This window comes from Neofelis nebulosa, chromosome 8, assembly GCF_028018385.1.
Source record: "Neofelis nebulosa isolate mNeoNeb1 chromosome 8, mNeoNeb1.pri, whole genome shotgun sequence".
Taxonomy (NCBI): domain Eukaryota; kingdom Metazoa; phylum Chordata; class Mammalia; order Carnivora; family Felidae; genus Neofelis; species Neofelis nebulosa.
This window is the reverse complement of record NC_080789.1, coordinates 59497313-59513553: the sequence shown is the minus strand read 5'-3', so window position 1 is coordinate 59513553 and position 16241 is coordinate 59497313. Positions and strand designations below refer to the sequence as shown.

The 16241-nt window shown below is 43.4% G+C and overlaps 1 protein-coding gene across 2 annotated transcripts in view; it reads right to left on the bottom strand.

Moving 5' to 3' along the window:
• Nucleotides 1–15992, bottom strand: part of CS (citrate synthase) — a 31592-nt gene extending 15600 nt beyond the window's left edge. Inside the window, exon 1 of one of the 2 annotated variants that reach the window (XM_058742372.1) lies at nucleotides 15942–15992. In XM_058742372.1, coding sequence (XP_058598355.1) covers nucleotides 15942–15977 — 36 coding nt within the window. In that variant the 5' untranslated portion in view covers nucleotides 15978–15992. Of the gene's footprint in view, nucleotides 1–11700; nucleotides 11923–15941 lie in introns of those variants that run through there. The other variant, XM_058742371.1, reaches the window with a different exon arrangement.
• Nucleotides 15993–16241: the final 249 nt, after the last annotated feature.

Below are 16241 nucleotides of genomic sequence, written 5' to 3'. Positions count from 1 at the left end.
CCTAAGTGAGAGTTCACTAGGACTGGAGCTCTGTTTTTAGAATTTAGTACCCCTCTTTCTGTTGGGGCATAAGGGAGGACTGAAAAGGGAAGAGATCCTTCAGTAAAGGTTATTTTCAAAAGAATCAACTCATTAAAAAAGAAAAAAATCAATCCAAAGCTAAATTCAGAGTACAAGGTAAGCTATGTTCCTAAAACAACGGGGGACTGGGGCACCTGGGTGGCTTAGTTGGTTAAGCGTCCAACTTCAGCTCAGGTCATGATCTCACGGTTCCTGAGTTCGAGCCCCGCAATGGGCTCTGTGCCGACAGTTTGGAGCCTGGAGCTTGCTTCGAATTCTGTATCTCCCTCTCTCTCTGCCCCTCCTCCACTCACACTCTGTCTCTCTCTCAAAAATAAATAAACATTAAATAAGTAAAACAGAGGGGGACTGCCTCAGCTTGTTAAACAGGACTGTCCTTAACTCCTTTCATTAACTTCCTAAAGAGTCTCCTCTGGCTCACTGCGGACCATTTGGGCAAGAAGTAGGCAGCACAAACAGGCCTTTAGCCTCTTCATCCAACATAGCAGAAATGGGAACTTGACCTAGCACCTAAGAAATGCTTTTACTTTTTCTTACTAGTCACCAAAAAGCGAACAAAGGAAAACACGTGAATAAGTTCTATTCCATGCTCCATGGTCCCACAGAATCCCTGTTAAAGAAGTTCTGGGCTACCTCCCAGACACTACATCAGCCCTGTAGCAGACCTTTTAATTGCGGTTGGTTGGTTGTTGTTGTGGTTTCGTTTGGTTTCTAAAAAGGTTACAGGGCAACGTATCATCTGAGAGAAGAAAGAAGTTGAAATGTCTCCATAATGGTAATTTTTCCACTTTCAAACCATCTTTAAGTTTCTATATGGCAGGCTCAGTCAGAAGAGCATGCGACTCTTATCTCGGGGTTGGGAGTTTGAGCCCCATGCTGGGTGTAGAGATTACTTAAAAATAAAATCTTTGGGACACCTGAATGGCTCTTTCAGTTGAGTGTCCAACTCCTGATTTCAGCTGAAGTCATGATCCCAGGTTGGTGGGATCGAGTCCCACATTGGGCTCTGTGCTGGGCGTGGAACTTGCTTAAGATTCTCTCTCTCCTTCCCTCTCTGTCCCTCCCCCATTCTATCTCTCAAACTAAAAATAAACAAACAAGCTTCTTTCTATCCAAGCTCTACAAAGAGTGAGTGTCCAGATCTTAAGATGAAAATGGAATTCTCCCAGGGTGGAGGTCTTTCTTCTAGGAACATGAACATAAAAGAAAACAGCCTTTTCCCCCTTGTGAGTGGGAACTGCTTCAATCAATGAGCTGCCCTCTTCTTTTACTTCAAGATAAAACAAACAAAAAACAACAAAAAAGAGGAAATCACAAAGAAAAGGATGGAAGATCACCTAAAAGGGCTGTGAGAATGCAACATCATTTAAAAAGACTCAGCTGGGGGGCGCCTGGGTGGCTCGGCATCCGACTTCGGCTCAGGTCATGATCTCACGGTCCGTGAGTTCGAGCCCCGCGTCGGGCTCTGTGCTGACAGCTCAGAGCCTGGAGCCTGTTTCAGATTCTGTGTCTCCTCTCTCTCTGACCCTCCCCTGTTGATGCTCTCTCTCTGTCTCAAAAATAAATAAACGTTAAAAAAAAAAAAAAAAAGACTCAGCTGTGTCATCACTGCTGCTTTGCTAGTCATTTTGCAGATCTATTTATATGAATGTTACTTTAAGAGCATGCATAGGAAAAGAAACTTATAACTAAACTATCACTCCACTTTCAACATCATCAAAGTCTTAATTTCCTTTGTGGTGAGTGTCTTTGCCATTTAATGTGAGGAGTCTCAGGAGTAACTTAGAGGGCTGATTTTAACTGTCCCTAATCTCTATCAGCAACACTTCTTGGCCAGATCTCTGATTTGCAAAGCAAAGTATATGGATAGCTTGGCTATGTAGTTATGGAATAAAGGTAGTATACTCTGTTTCTACTGTCCTTCTCTGCCACTTATTAGCTGTGTGACCCTAGCCAAGTCATTTAACCTTTCTGTGCCTCAGTTTCCTTATCAGTAAAATGGGAACAATAATAGTACCTATCTCAAAGGATTGCTGTGGGGATTAATTAAGTCAACATTTATAAAGCACTTGAAACCACTTCTGGCCTATGGCAAGTGCCTTGCATTTGTTATATAAATAAATACATAAAATTAAACATTTTGGCCATTTTCTCATGCCCTTCAGCATCAGGATTAGTCATATTTTTAGCTAACCCCGCAGCTTAAAGAAAACTAAAGAAATCAGAAGGATTTTAAAGGCAGCAATTCAGTGCTATAACCACTCAAAAAGCTAGATAGGAAAAATTCAAATTAGAACAATTTTACCTAATGATGCAGAAAACAAAGCACATGATTTGGAATTAGGAAAGAAAATCTGGGTTCTAGCCCCACCTACATTACTAAATTAACAGACATCCAAAGCAAAACAACTAACTATAGTTGATCCTTGAACAACACAGGACTTAGGGATACAGATCCCCCATGCAGCTGAAAACCTGGGTATAACTTTCGGCTTCTGTAAGACTATACTACTAACAGCCTACTGTTGATTGGAACCCTTACTGATAGTCTGTTAATACCTATTTTGTATGTTATATATTTTACCTACTGTATTCTTACAAAAAAACTAAAGAAAATGTTACTACAAAATCATAAGAGATAACACATTTGCAGTACTGCACTGTAAAAATCCACATATAAATGGACCAGCACAGTTCAAACTGTGTTGCTCAAGGGTCAGCCGTATTGTTTCCCTTTCCTTCTCCATATTTAGGATACCACTCAAGCTACTTAGCTCAAAGTCTGAGTTAAGGCTCTAAGAAGGACATATATAAAGGTACTCAAAAGCCTTGCTATTTAAAATATGACTGCCTACGGGCACCTGGGTGGCTCAGTAGGTTAGGCATCTGAAAATTGGTTTCAGCTCAAATCATGATCTCACAGTTCATGAGTTCAAATCCCTGCATCAGGCATCAAGCTGTCAGCACAGGATTCTCTCTCTCTCCCTCTCTCTCTGCCCTTCCCCTGCTTGCGCATGTGCACTCTCTCTCAAAATAAATAAACGTTAAAATTTTTTTTTTAAATAAAACATGACTGCCTAGCCAGCAGCACTAGCATTACTTGGAGCTTGTGAGAAATGCAGACTCTTGGGCCTCACTTCAGACCTACTGCATCCAAATCTGATTCATATGAACAATAAAGTCTGAGATGTATACATGGCCTAAAGTGTTAAGCAAGAGAGCAAAAGGGTAGAATGTAGACTCTGGGATGTACAGTTATCACAATCAAGTTTTATTTTATTTTATTAAAAAAAATTTTTTTTTTTTTTTAACATTTATTTATTTTTGAGACAGAGAGAGACAGAGCATGAACGGGGGAGGGGCAGAGAGAGAGGGAGACACAGAATCCGAAGCAGGCTCCAGGCTCTGAGCCATCAGCCCAGAGCCCGATGCGGGGCTCGAACTCATGGACCGCGAGATCGTGACCTGAGCTAAAGTCGGACGCTTAACCGACTGAGCCACCCAGGCACCCCTACAATCAAGTTTTAAATCCAGGTTCTGTTATTATCATGCTGTGTTACCTTGGCTATATGGCCTAACTTTTTCTAAGTCAGTTTTCACATCTCTAAATTGGCAATAATAGAGCCAATTTCAAGGGAGAGGAGTAGACTGTATAAAATAATCCGCATGAAAGCATCCAGAACAGTGCTTTCTGCATAAGTGAGTTCAATAAACATGTGTTTCTTAGAAATGTGTTGGCCTATTACCTAACACCTCAAGTGTCACTACTCTCTCCCAGAGTTGGATTCCAGGAAAGAGGCAGTCAGGCCTGAGGAAGGGGTGAATGGATAATTCCCTCTACCTGTAGAATAGGAAATAAAGCCCTAATTTCCTTTTTAAGAACCTTAAAAACCTACTGATGAAGAGGGGAGGAGTCTCAAGAAGTTGAAACAAATTTAACTACCCAGCTGAAAAAATGACTAGAAAGGAGATGCTGGAGGACTGTCACACCCAAGGCTACACACCTCATTTCATCTACCACCTAGCTGCCAAAGAGACCAGCTCAATAGCTCTGTATAGTACATGCAGGCTATACTCACTGATGGGACAGGTTACAAACCTCTGAGTCATCCCTGAACTTTCACCTACCAGCTCCTCCCCTAATTCCGGAGGTGTGGCAACTAGGCTTTTGACTTCTGGTAGCATGCCACGTGTAGAGTCACCCTACTGGAACAGCTGTCAGGTGAATCAGGGAGTCACCTCATTCAATAGGTCAGCTCCTTCATGGGGAGAGAGAGAGTGAGCTGTTTCCAAAGACAAGGGCCTGGCTTAGATGTCTGACAGCCATGTTTCTCTACAGGGTGGGGTGGGGTGGGGGTACTACAATCACAAAGAGGTTTTTTTCAAACCTCAAAACACTGCCATCTCTTGCAAGAACTCTTCTAGAGAGTTTGCTACTATTGATGGAAGTGAGCTGTGACTCTCAAATGTACTAGAACAGAAAAATATAACTAAAAGAACCTCTAGCTTAAAGGGCCAAGGGAGGAAAAGGACTAATAGTACATGCAGGAAATTCTGCCAAAGACTTGCCTACCATACTTAGGGTATTTCTGGAATAAGGTATGCACAAAATCGCCAAAAAATCATCAGAAACTCCTGTATCCTCCCTCAAATTCTCAGAACAACAGAATCCTATTTTTTGTTTTTTGTAAGATTTTATTTTCAAGCGATCTCTACCTCCAATGTGGGGCTTGAACTCACAACCTCAAGATCAAGAGTCACATGCTCCAGGGGCATCTGGGTGGCTCAGTTGGTTAAGTCACTGACTCTTGATTTTGGGTCAGGTCATGATCTCACGGTTCATGAGATTGAGCCCCACATGGGGTTCTGTGCTGACAGCACAAAGTCTGCTTGAGATTCTCTCTCTCCCCCACTTCTCTCTCACAAAAATAAATAAATATTATAATAAAATAGAGCTGCACACTCCACTGACTGAAGCCAGCCAGTGCCCTCAGAATCCTATTTGAATAAGCACTTAATAAAGTGGTTATGGGGCGCCTGGGTGGCGCAGTCGGTTAAGCGTCCGACTTCAGCCAGGTCACGATCTCGCGGTCCGTGAGTTCGAGCCCCGCGTCAGGCTCTGGGCTGATGGCTCGGAGCCTGGAGCCTGTTTCCGATTCTGTGTCTCCCTCTCTCTCTGCCCCTCCCCCGTTCATGCTCTGTCTCTCTCTGTCCCAAAAACTAAATAAAAAACGTTGAAAAAAAAAAAAAATTAAAAAATAAATAAATAAATAAATAAAGTGGTTATTTCCCTCTTACTCACTCCTCTTAGCCTGTTATCATCATTGGTCCACACCTAGGACCTTTATTCCACAGGAGAAAAGCCAAATTTTCTTTGATCCTCCATCCTAGACACATTTAGACCATGTCTTACAACATATGCAAGAGCTCCAGCATTACAAGCTTGAGAGAGATGCTCTTGATTTTAATGGAGCCCTTGTCCTTCATCAGAAAAAAGATCAGAGCTCGGGGCACCTGTGTGACTCAGTCAGTTGAGCAACCAACTTCGGCTCAGGTCATGATCTCACAGTTTGTGAGTTTGAGCCCCCGCATCGGGCTCTGTGCTGACAGCTCAGAGCCTGGAGCCTGCTTCGGATTCTGTGTCTCCCTCTCTCTCTGCCCCTCCCCCTCTGTCTCTGTCTCAGAAATAAATAAACATTAAAAAAAAAAAAAAGATCAGAGCTTGCCAAGCCAGCAGAACGGGCTTAGCTGATGAAGCAAACATAATGCACTAATAACTGGTAGGAAAAATCTTGTGCTGCAAAGGCTTGCAATGCAGAAGGAACAACTTGCATTAAGGGAGAAAGAACACACATAGGACAAAGGCTCCTCTCTCCCCAGAACCAGGTCAGAGAACTAAAGCCATTTAACATCTGTTTCACAATGGTGATATTGGAAGTCGGCCTGCACTACTTGGTCAGGCCACTTAATAGCGTGAGCACAGTAATATTCAGATTTCATACTTTGACCTCCATACTCACAGGAGTTCCTTAATAATTCTACCTAATTGTCATTTTCTAACAGAGTCTTCCCTAAAGATTCACTCCAAGGAAGACCACGAAGGACAGGAATTCAACCTCAGAAAAGAATCAAGAGCCCTAATTTTGCTTTCAGTAGAAATCCTAACTGTTCTTTAACAAATATTTTCTAAACACCTACTTATTCTAAATACACTAAGTATATGCTAGTGAATAAAGTATATAGATAGGATCTGCCCTCCTCCTACTTTCTTGGGAACTAGAAACTGCTCTCACTTCCATTAGGAGTTCTTTTGTAGTTTCAGCACCTAACACTTTGGTCCAGAAATTTACAAGATACTTCTGAAAGCATTTGAAAAAAAAGCCTAGAAAGACAAATCTAGAGAAAGTAGCCTGAACGGACTATTGCCTAGAATATTTTTGAAGTCAAAATTTTGAAGTCAAATTTTTAAAAAATGTTTATTTATTTAATTTTTTTTTAACGTTTATTTATTTTTGAGACAGAGAGACAGAGCATGAACCGGGGAGGGGCAGAGAGAGAGGGAGATACAGAATCTGAAACAGGCTCCAGGCTCTGAGCTGTCAGCACAGAGCCTGACACGGGGCTCGAACTCATGGACTGCGAGATCATGACCTGAGCCCAAGTCGGACGCTTAACAGACTGAGCCACCCAGGCACCCCAAAATGTTTATTTATTTTTAAGAGGGGGGTGGAATGAGAATGAGCGGGGGAGGGGCAGAGAGAGAGGGAAACAGAGGATCTGAAATGAGCTCAGTGCTGACAGCAGGGAGCCTGATGCAGGGCTCAAACCCATGAACCCTGAGATCATGACCTGAGCTGAAGTCAGACTCAACTGACTGAGCCACCCAGGTGCCCTTGAAATTAATTTCCAAAATAATCACTAATTCCAAAAAAATAAAAAAGCCCAAATACACAAAGTTTCATATATACATTCAATAAAGTTGCAAACAAGAGACCTGTATGTGGCTTTACTGGCCCACCAGGTCAGTCAACAGAAGTGCTTGAAAAAATACAAGTTTCCAGATCCCATCCTACCTTTGCTGAATCAGAATCTGAAGACAGGACTAATGAATGTGCAATATGAACAAGCAACCCAGGTGATAATGCCCACTGTGAACTTACAGAACTTTTAAAATGGTAACACGTAAAAAGAAATACGTGTTACCAAAGAAATAAAAAGGAACCTAGGGGTGCCTAGCTGACTCATTTGGAGGAGCATGTGACTCCTGATCTCAGGGTCATGACTTTGAGCCCCACATTGGGTGCAGAAATCACTTAAATAAATAAACCTTAAAAAAACACACAGGGACCTAAAGAATTCGGGCAACTGAGGGAAAAACTGAAAAAGTCATATGTTAAGAAAGCTCTATCGCTAAGGCTGCCTCACTACTGTTTTATTTTATTTTATTTTTAAATTTTTTTTTTCAACGTTTTTTTTTTTTAATTTATTTTTGGGACAGAGAGAGACAGACAGAGCATGAACGGGGGAGGGGCAGAGAGAGGGAGACACAGAATCGGAAACAGGCTCCAGGCTCCGAGCCATCAGCCCAGAGCCCGACGCGGGGCTCGAACTCACGGACCGCGAGATCGTGACCTGGCTGAAGTCGGACGCTTAACCGACTGCGCCACCCAGGCGCCCCACTACTGTTTTAAATTTCACATCCTACTATATCACATAAAGCACTGAACTAGGTCAAAAATAATTACTATGTAGCTCTAGAGATTCACCACATCTGGCTTCCTGCCTTCTGCCCATCTGAACTAGGAATGCCAGCCTTCTCTGATTTACTTCAGCAATGCTCACCTCACTGATTCTCCATATCCATGCACTCATCCATTATCAATCTAAAGGCCACTAGGAAGAACAAATGCAGTCATCCCACCATTAGCACACAATGAGGCTTTTTACTCTCCATTTTTCATCTTTAGCCCATCTAGTAAGCATCAAGGAACTGCCATCACACTTTGGGTAGTCTGAGATTTGGGCACTTGCCTTTAAAAGTTCTAGGCTATAGGAGTGCCTGGGTGGCTCTATCAGTTAAGCATCCAACTCTTGGTTTTGGCTCAGGTCATGATCTCATGGTTCATGAGATCGAGCCTCACATTGGGCTCTATGCTGACAGTGCAGAGCCTGCTTGGGAGTCTCTTCCTCTCTCCCTCGGGGCCCTCTCCCCTGCTCATTCTCTTTCTCTCTCTCTCTCTCTCTCTCTCACACACACACACACACACACACACACACACACACACACACACACTCCCCTGCTCTTTCTCTCTCTCTCTCTCTCTCTCTCTCTCTCTCACACACACACACACACAAATAAATTTTTTTAAAAAGTTCTAGGCTGTAAGGGGCATCTGGTTGGCTCAGTTGGAAGAGCATACAACTCTTGATCTCGGGGTCGTGGATTCAAGCCCCATGTTGGGTGTAGAGATTACTTAAATAAACTTAAAAAAATGTTTTTTAAAAACTAAAGTTCAGGGCTATAAGCCTAACTACCATTTCACAGAAAAAAAACTTGATCTAGTTTTGTTGAACCCAATTTCAGACTAGGATTTATACTGGAGATGTTCAGTAGTATAGGTCTACTGTAAAGGAATCATGGGTTTCAATTTAAGTGTCTTGAAAAGGTCTAGAATCATATAAAAACACTTTTGGCTTGATTTTCTCAGTTATCGAACACCCTAGCCTGGAGGAGCAATTATCAACGGTACAAGATGTAACTGGGGTTTGTTGGGGTGCTTGGGTTGCTCGGTGGGTTAAGTGTCTGACTTCGGCTCAGGTCATGATCTCTTGGTTCGTCAGTTTGAGTCCTGCATCAAGCTCTCTGCTGTCAGTGGAAAGCCTGCTTCAGATCCTGTCTTCCACTTTCTGCCCCTCCTCCACTCATACTCGCTAATTCTTAAAAATGAATAAACATTAAAAAAAAAAAAAAAAAGTAACTAGGGTTTGTTAAGTAACCCTAGGTTACTTGGTGTTAAAAGAGTCCAGAGATGAATTAGTGGCCATACTCTAATTTCCAGCCCAAATCCAGGCCTGGGTCACTTCTGAAGAGATAGTACCACAAAGAGAAGGCACCCAGAGCTAATACTAAGGCCATTGCTTAGTATGAATTCATTTGGATAAATAAGTCAAAGAATCTCAAGGTTCTGAATTAGTCTATCTCTCCAACTCAGGTGTTCATTAAATTACCTGAAAGTGAGTACAGTAGAACAATACAATGACTGGCATTTATGTCACCTAACATAGTTAACAAAATCTCTTCTCAGGGGCACCTGGGTGGCTCAGTAGGTTAAAAGTCCGACTCTTGGGGTGCCTCGCCTGGGTGGCTCAGTTGGTTAAGCGGCTGACTTCAGCTCAAGTCATGATCTCGTGGTTTGTGAGTTCGAGCCCTGCAGTTGAGCCTGCTTTGGATTCTGTGTCTCCTCTCTCTGTCCCTGTCCTGCTCACACTCTGTCTCTCTCTCTCTCAAAAATAAATAAACATTAAAAAAAATAATAAAATAAAAGTCCGACTCTTGATTTCAGCTCAGGTCATAATCTCGAGATTTGTGAGATCGAGCCCTGCACTAGGCTCCAGGCTGGGCTTGAAGCCTGCTTGGGATTCTGTCCCTCCCTCTCCCTCTGCCCTTCCCTAGCTTGTGCATGCTCTTGAATGCGCACGTGCTCTAAAAAACAAAACAAAACAAAACAAAAAACCCAACAACAACACCTCTTCTCAGAAAAGTGAAACTACATCTGACCTTGAGAATCCAAGTAGTAGGGGTCAGTTTTCTCAAATCAGAAAGTATTTATTTTTGCCCTTTAAAGCCTACCTTAATAGCAAAAGTAAAACTGAGTTCCAGTTAACTTGCAGGCTAAGCTGGAAAACTCAGGCAGGTGCTAGCAATGCTGACAAAATGAAAGGCTTCTTGGTATCCTGGTCATTCTGCTTAGATCTCAGGAAATTTCCACTCCTGTGTTTTTTGAGCTTTGCTAATTTTAAGAGTCAAGAGCCTTCAAATGGCTTCTAATTTACAGGTTTCTGGGATCCTCAGGTTCATCCCTAACAGGAAAGTAAACAAAACAATAATGATTCTACAATTATATAGTACTGTCATCCCAAAAAGCGTTCTGAGCTTCCCTAGAGGCTTAAAGGACAAAATAAATTCAAAAGGTAAATTCTAAAGGTTTTTCAAATTCGCTTAAGGGTTAGATTAACCGGTCTGGGTTAGCAACTCTGAAATGAGCTAATTATAGTGTCGTGTCCCCTATTCTGCCAAAACACTATCTAGAACTTGCTTCATTTCCCAAGAGACTTCCTTACCCTGTTCCCTGGCAGCAGAAGAAGCAACAGTCAAGTAAGACAAGTATCTCCCAAATGATCAGCCTCCACCTTGCTGTTGGGTACCTGGAAGAACCCCAGTGTAAATTCTACAGGCTTCACCTTATCTGTCAACCATGCAAGATAACACACAGCAAGTCAAAACCATTCTAAGACTTTCCTTTCCTTCAGGTGCTGGCAGGTTTAATCTGCAGAAGAGAAAGTATGAGTTCTTTGCAGAAGTCAAGGTCACTTGTGGGACTGTCCCTACTTGGATTAGAAGACTGGAACTACCCCCCCTCAACACAGCACGTTTCTCTACTTAAAGGGCTAAGCTACCCAGTGACAAAAGTACTGGCAATTTGAAGTTGAAAGTACCAAGCAATAATATTCATATAATACAAAGGCAACAAAATTCAAGTAAATTAGGGCCTCAAAGAATGAGAGGAATCTCTCTCCTGGGTAGAGTAGACTTAAGAGCAATGGCTAAACCTGAGTGAGAGAGTAGTAAGATTGGTCATGTGACTTCAGCAGTACTATCTCCTGCCCAGTTATCTTCACTTACTGGCCTGCAGTTTGGAGGAACAATCTTTCTGGTTCTTTCTCCAATCATATATGATAATCATGCAGAAGGTTTTACAGAAGGGCTCCACCCCATTCAAGCTCCTCCTATATGAAGAGTAAGTGCAAGAGTCCCAAGGACAAAGAGGACCTGAGTTCCACTCCACCAGAGGAACTGCTAAAGCTTGGTCATTAAAAGCTTCAAAATTTGGGTTGGAGAAATAGAAAAAAAGGCAGTTTGGGAACTGACAAGGCCTTCCCTACAAAGCAGAAGCTGAAATCAGCCACCGCTCCAGCTCTGGTCCAGGGACAGTGGGCACATCTCTTCATCCCTGCCACTTCTACCCCCTCACCCCCTCCTCCAAACAGGCCCTTTCCCTAACTCCAATAGAACATAACACCTATGTTCTCCACTGGCAGCTCCTTTGCCCAGAGCTCGTCCACGCTAGACATGCAGGGTGACAGCAGAGGCCGCGCTCTCCACCCGCCCAAGACCGCATGCCGGGGGCGGGCAGCTCTCTCTTCACCCCGAGGGGCAAAAGGCCAACGTAGCACATGGCCCTGAGTGCTCCACAGAAGGCTGGCGGCCAGCCAGGCGCAGGGCCCCTTTAAGGAGCGCTGGGGTGCGTATGGGTAGGGGAGGGAGACCCTGGCGCTGAAGGGCCTGCAGTCGTCTGAGCCCCACCCTTGGGCCGCGCGCTCCTTCCCTTAGTTGCTCACCTTGGCTCCAAAGAGCCGGGCGGCCGCAGTGAGTAAAGCCATGACGGGCGAACTCGGGGATCTGGTGGGGAGGGAAGGAGGGGACAGAGCTGCGGCAGGAACGGGAGCCGCCGCCGCTGCAGCAAAGGCCGCGCCGACGGGTGGACAAGGTTGAAAGGAGGTGGCTGAGGGAAAGGGTAGACAAACCGGCGGCGGCGCCCAGCCCGGGGTCCTCAGCGAGGCCCCGCCTACTGCCCGAACCCGCTCCCGCCCCTCTCAGGGGACTCGCCTCCGGATCGGCCATTGGTCCGGCGTGTGTGTGGGCGGGACCTGAGCCATAGACAGCATTTGTTGCGGGCAGGATTGGACCGCCTGGATTAGGCTAATTAAGGATGGGCGCGGGGGAGGGGGGGGCGTGTAGGTGACTAAGTATGTGCCTGATAACTCAGTTAACTTCCTTCTTAGGCTTCCCTCTTGCCCTTAACACATTTGGGGTTACTTCTCAAGTTAATATGAGAGAAAAAGTCCCAAGAACTCCGACCTTGGAAGGTCCTCGGAAGCCAATCCTTTAATATACTATCACAGCTACTGATCATTGCTGGCACCTCCTACCCCACTGGCATACTTTCTTAAAGAATGTCTTTGGTCAATGACTTAATGGCCATAGAGGTGCCGTCATGTGGACAGAGGCTATGATGCCAGAGTTAGCTGCTTGATGATCATTTGAGGTCAGCAGAGGCCATAGTATTATAGATAGTAAAAGACCCTAATATATGGAGAGGGAAAGCAAAGGCAGGAGCCTGAATATATCCAGTGTATTTATGGGCTGTCAGTTCTGCGTCTGGTGCCAGGAAATCCAAACCTTACAGATGCCCCCATAATATGAAGGCTTCCAAGGGTGCCAGGCTCAGTTGGTGAAGCATGCCACTCTTGATCTCAGGGTTATAGGTTCGAGCCCCACATTGGGTATAGACATTACTAACATAAATAAAATCTTAAAAAAAAAAAAAAAGGAAGGCTTCCAGCACAGGCCAAAACCTCTGGGCCCTGGGCATTAGTCTCACTGCCATTCCAGTCACATAACCCCAGGCAGGCAGCCCACCCCACGTCTAGCCATAAGATCAAAAGCTGCAGACTAGCCCCTCATCCAAAATTAGGCATTAAGCATCCTCCCTATTTGTCACATCACTTCCTTCACTCCATCACTCCCATAGAGCCTCTGGACCCCTTCTCCTACATGGCTGTCTTGTATACACTTATCCCATGCTTCCCAGAGACCATTAAATGAACCTCAGTACTAAATTGATCTTCTACATTGCTTTTCACTAACTCATCTAGGTAGACAAGACCTCAGGACCTTTCTACCTCCTAAACCCATCACTGTCATTGACCTAGGTGCAGAGGGAAAGTGACCCAAGGACCAGGACACCTAATCTACAAACCCCAAGCTCCAAATGAATAGTCCTTTTATCTCCTCACATAGCAATAACAAGGTTCAGAAGTCTCAGTACCATCAAACCAGGTTTAGATAGACCCACTTTATAAAGAAACTAGTTTATAGCTTGGACTTGGGGAAAGAGAAGGAGAAACCACCATTTTCTCTTCCCAATTTTCCTTGTACCTAGCTTCACAACTTACCAACCAACACTCCTCTGATTCGGAAATCAGATTGGTAGGTCTTAGGAAAGAACTACATGAAGAGAAGCAGCCAAGCAGTGCCCCAAAGGAACACTGACCTCAGCTACCTTCTCGGTGACTTCAAAGCTCCAATGATCAATATTTGCTCCCAATTTAGCATCTCACAGAGGATTTCCTCCTAACCCTAGAATAGTCTGGCCTGGTTTCTGCTCTCTGGTTAATTATCCACAGAGACTAACCAGAGGCCTGAACTCCAGTACTCCAAAATACAAGAGGCATTTTCAGGATGAGGCTACCAAAGAGTAATTATTGAGTGGCCATAAGGGTAACCTATTTTGGAGCTCTAGTCACTGGCGGGAGGGTGGGAAACAGCAAAGCTCTAAGCCTCTTGACACCATGTCCTGGAGCCTAGTGTTATGACTTTATGGACTTGTTTTGAAGTTGTTTAGTCCTGACATCCAGTCCTATAACGCCAGTGAGAAAGCCCAGGGATCAGGACTAAATGTGATCTCCCAGAAGCTAGCTTAGAATCTCTTTCTAAACGTGAATGGGACCTGGGGAGGAGATAAGAAAGTTAAGGGAGGATTGGCATGAATAAAGCAGCCAAATGAGCTTTAGGTCTAAATACAACTAAGTGCCTGAGAACTAGTGGGGCAGTGGAGAGAAGGCTGAGCACTGAGGTCATCTTGACCTTGGGAGGACCTCTTTAAAATGGACAGAGGTGATGGTGCCCCCTGGTGGCTAAGGGCAAGTGGGAAAATGCAGCCTAAGCTTCAACTGAAAAGGCCTGCATCAGTAGATCAAACCCCTGTATTTAATAGGTAACTAAAATTTATTGAATACTCATAATTTCCAGGTACTATCTAAATGTGGTACATGCACTATCTTAATTAATCCTCACAAAAACTCTAAAGGATGTAGGTAATGTTAGTATCTCTAACATTAGTTAGTATACAGAGGAGGAAATCAAGGTTAGATAAAGTATTCTGCTCAGGACCATAGCTTGTAATTGCCCAGAAGCTGTACCTTAACTACTAAGCTGTACTGTTTATATGGTGATGACTATGAATTATCAGCTGTAACTCAGGAAGGGGACTTCTGAATCACTGTTAATGGTCTTCTGGGCACATCAACTCAGTGTGTTCTGTATTTTAAATATTTTCTAAAATAAGGAATAATCTTACTCAACTATAAAATGTTTGTACATCCATACCTGAAATACATGATAAATTGGTGACCCTCCCAGAATATATAAAGGTAGGAGAGACAAACACTTAACACCTAAAATGACTGGTGGGGTAGAATGGGTTTCTTATTACAATCAGTCTGGAAAAATATAATCAGTCTGAAAGGAGGATATAATGCTTTTTCACTCTCTCCCCCCCGCCCAGTGCTTTTTCATTATTGATTATTAGAGTCAGAGGGCATGGTAGTTTTCAAGCAAAAGTACTAGTGTACACAGCCACCAGGAACTACATGGAGACTCCACTATAGGAATGAGATAGAAAGACCCGTTGGCCTAGGGATAAGACAATTGCTAAGGTTGAAGTCTTGATTCCCTAAGACACAATCTCTTTGAACTTAGTTTCTTCATCTGTAAAAATGGAAGCAACATCTATTTCTTAGAATTGTAGAGATTAAGTAAGGTGTATGTGCTTGTTATAGGAGTATTCAACATAAACTAGTTCCTTTGCCCTGGCTATTCATCCCTGTCCTGTATTTAAAGGATTCTTGTCCTTGCTCTGAATCCTTTTTAACAGCATAAAAATTCTCTAAAATTTATTTTTTAATTTTTTTTAATGTTTATTTATTTTTGAGACAGAGAGAGACAGAGCATGAACGGGGGAGGGTCAGAGAGAGAGGGAGACACAGAATCTGAAGCACGCTCCAGGCTCTGAGCTGTCAGCACAGAGCCCGATGCGGGGCTCGAACTCACGGACTGTGAGATCGTGACCTGAGCCGAAGTCAGATGCTTAACCGACTGAGCCACCCAGGAGCCCCTCTAAAATTTATTTTTAAAGGACTGGGTTTTCACATGATAAATCTCCTACTCACATCCAGATATTATTGAAAACTGTATCTGAGAATGTTTCTTTCAGTTCTAACATTTTACTGATAAATTCATTTAGAAGGCATCTAAAGCTTAAGGTGTAACCAGATATGCAAGGTTAGCATTTGATCTGCCAAAATACTGGGCTAGAATCATTTGTTGTAGGAAGCCTCCAGAAACATTCAGATAAATTCATGGATTCCTTGTGGTAACTCGTGACATGAATAAAGAGATGTGCAAAGAGTATCCTCCTAACCTTCTGAGGATCAAGTCAAGGAGGATAATGTCCACTCTTCCCTATGTAGGACACACCCCTGTGTAGCAATGGCAAAGACTGTTGAGCTGGAGAGTTCTTAACAGCTGTACCTTGACAGACTAGTGAGGTGTATCACAAGTAATTTATTACCAACTAACATTACTTTATTAAAGCTTGTGAATTATTTGCTATTTTGTACATTAAAACAATTTTGAGTTCCCTATAAGAGTACTTCCGCACTTGTGATAAGCTCTCTGATGGAAGAGTTAAGTTTTTAGACAGGAAGCGGGCAATGGCCAGAATCCTGGGTATACTCACAGGGGTATGAAGAATGTGAACATTATTCACGTGCATCACAGAAGAAAAAATAGTAACAGCTGGTCTGGAAAACAGACTTGACAGGATACCGCATTTCTTATGGCTGATGAGAGAAGAAGGAATTAACACTAGAACCTGAGTTGTCAACTAATATCAGGATACTTGCTCTGAACTAGTTCATGTGTTAGATTTCTCAGGGATTTGTGACATGAAAGCCTTGTTGAACACATTCGCTTTGTGTGTACAGGGTATTAAGAGAAAAAAAAGACTTAAAACAGAAGCTACTTTACAGCTATATTA